Below are 1065 nucleotides of genomic sequence, written 5' to 3' on the forward strand. Positions count from 1 at the left end.
CGCCGCCAGACGCAGCTCAAGCACCGGCCCTGCCCCGAACCTTTGTCCCGCAGCGCCCCCTGCCGGTATGGCCTCACCTCCCTGCACTGCGACCTGCTGCTGGCTGTTCCCTGGGAACGGCCCTGCTGCTTCCTGCCTCCGGGCCTTTGCACTGGTGGCCCCCCCACGCCCCGCACCGAGATCCCGTGCCCCTCCTCAGCCTGGCCAATCCTTCCCATTCTAAAAGTCTCGGCTCCATGGTCGGTTTCTCTTCCACCGGGATTTTCCCGATCTTGTTGAGTGGTTCCTTGGTGAATCGTGTCTCCGTTATTTTTTACCATTAAGCCAGGAGTTGTTCAAGGTCAGGTTCCTACACACACACCCCCCAACTGTGTGCCCAGAGCCCCGTTTGCTGATGGACTGACCGTGCCCGCGCCCACAGGCCGAGGATGCAGCGCTGGAAGGCGGCGGCCTTGGCCTCGGTGCTTTGCAGCTCGGTGCTCTCTGTCTGGATGTGTCGAGATGGCCTATTCCTTAGCCAGCGCCTGGGACCCGCCCGGACCCCGCTGCGCCGGCCGCCTCGCACCCTGGACGCCCGGATCGCCCGCCTGGCCCAGTGTAAGCTCCTCCCCTTCCCATTTCGGGTGGACATGAAGGAGTCTTCCTAGTGCAGTGGGTTTCACGTGGGCTGTTAACAATCCAGTTAACAATTGGATCCCACCAGCGGCTTTTTAAAAAAAAGCGAAGCTTTCTATTCTAGTCAAGATATACAGCCTAGGAAGCCCACGGTTCTACACTGTCCTGTAGGGCCTCTATGAATCGGCTCGACTGGTCAGCAGGGATAAAGGGGTTTGTGTAGGTGTATGTAAGTGGATGGCGCGGCAGCATGGTGCTAACCAAGGCTGTATGGACCCACTCAGCTCTAGGCAGAAAGACCTGCCTCTATTCCCGTGTAGATAGATTCCAGAAAACCCTCGGGGCTTGTTCTATTGGACACGGGGACTTGTAATATCAACACCATTCATGGTGGAACTTGAGTTTGTGGAGAGGGGTCACCAGGCTTTTTTTAGCAGGAGGAGGGAGGGT

At 58.3% G+C, this 1065-nt stretch overlaps 1 protein-coding gene across 1 annotated transcript in view; it reads left to right on the forward strand.

The window, feature by feature from the left end:
- Positions 1 to 269: 269 nt before the first annotated feature.
- Positions 270 to 1065, forward strand: part of NRTN (neurturin) — a 3881-nt gene continuing 3085 nt past the window's right edge. The window contains exon 1 of the mRNA XM_004714249.2: positions 270 to 597. Coding sequence (XP_004714306.1) covers positions 429 to 597 — 169 coding nt within the window. The 5' untranslated portion in view covers positions 270 to 428. The remainder of the gene's footprint in view (positions 598 to 1065) is intronic.

Source organism: Echinops telfairi, unplaced genomic scaffold (assembly GCF_000313985.2).
Source record: "Echinops telfairi isolate 266 unplaced genomic scaffold, ASM31398v2 ScPeMD7_7459;HRSCAF=8497, whole genome shotgun sequence".
NCBI classification, from domain to species: Eukaryota; Metazoa; Chordata; class Mammalia; order Afrosoricida; family Tenrecidae; genus Echinops; species Echinops telfairi.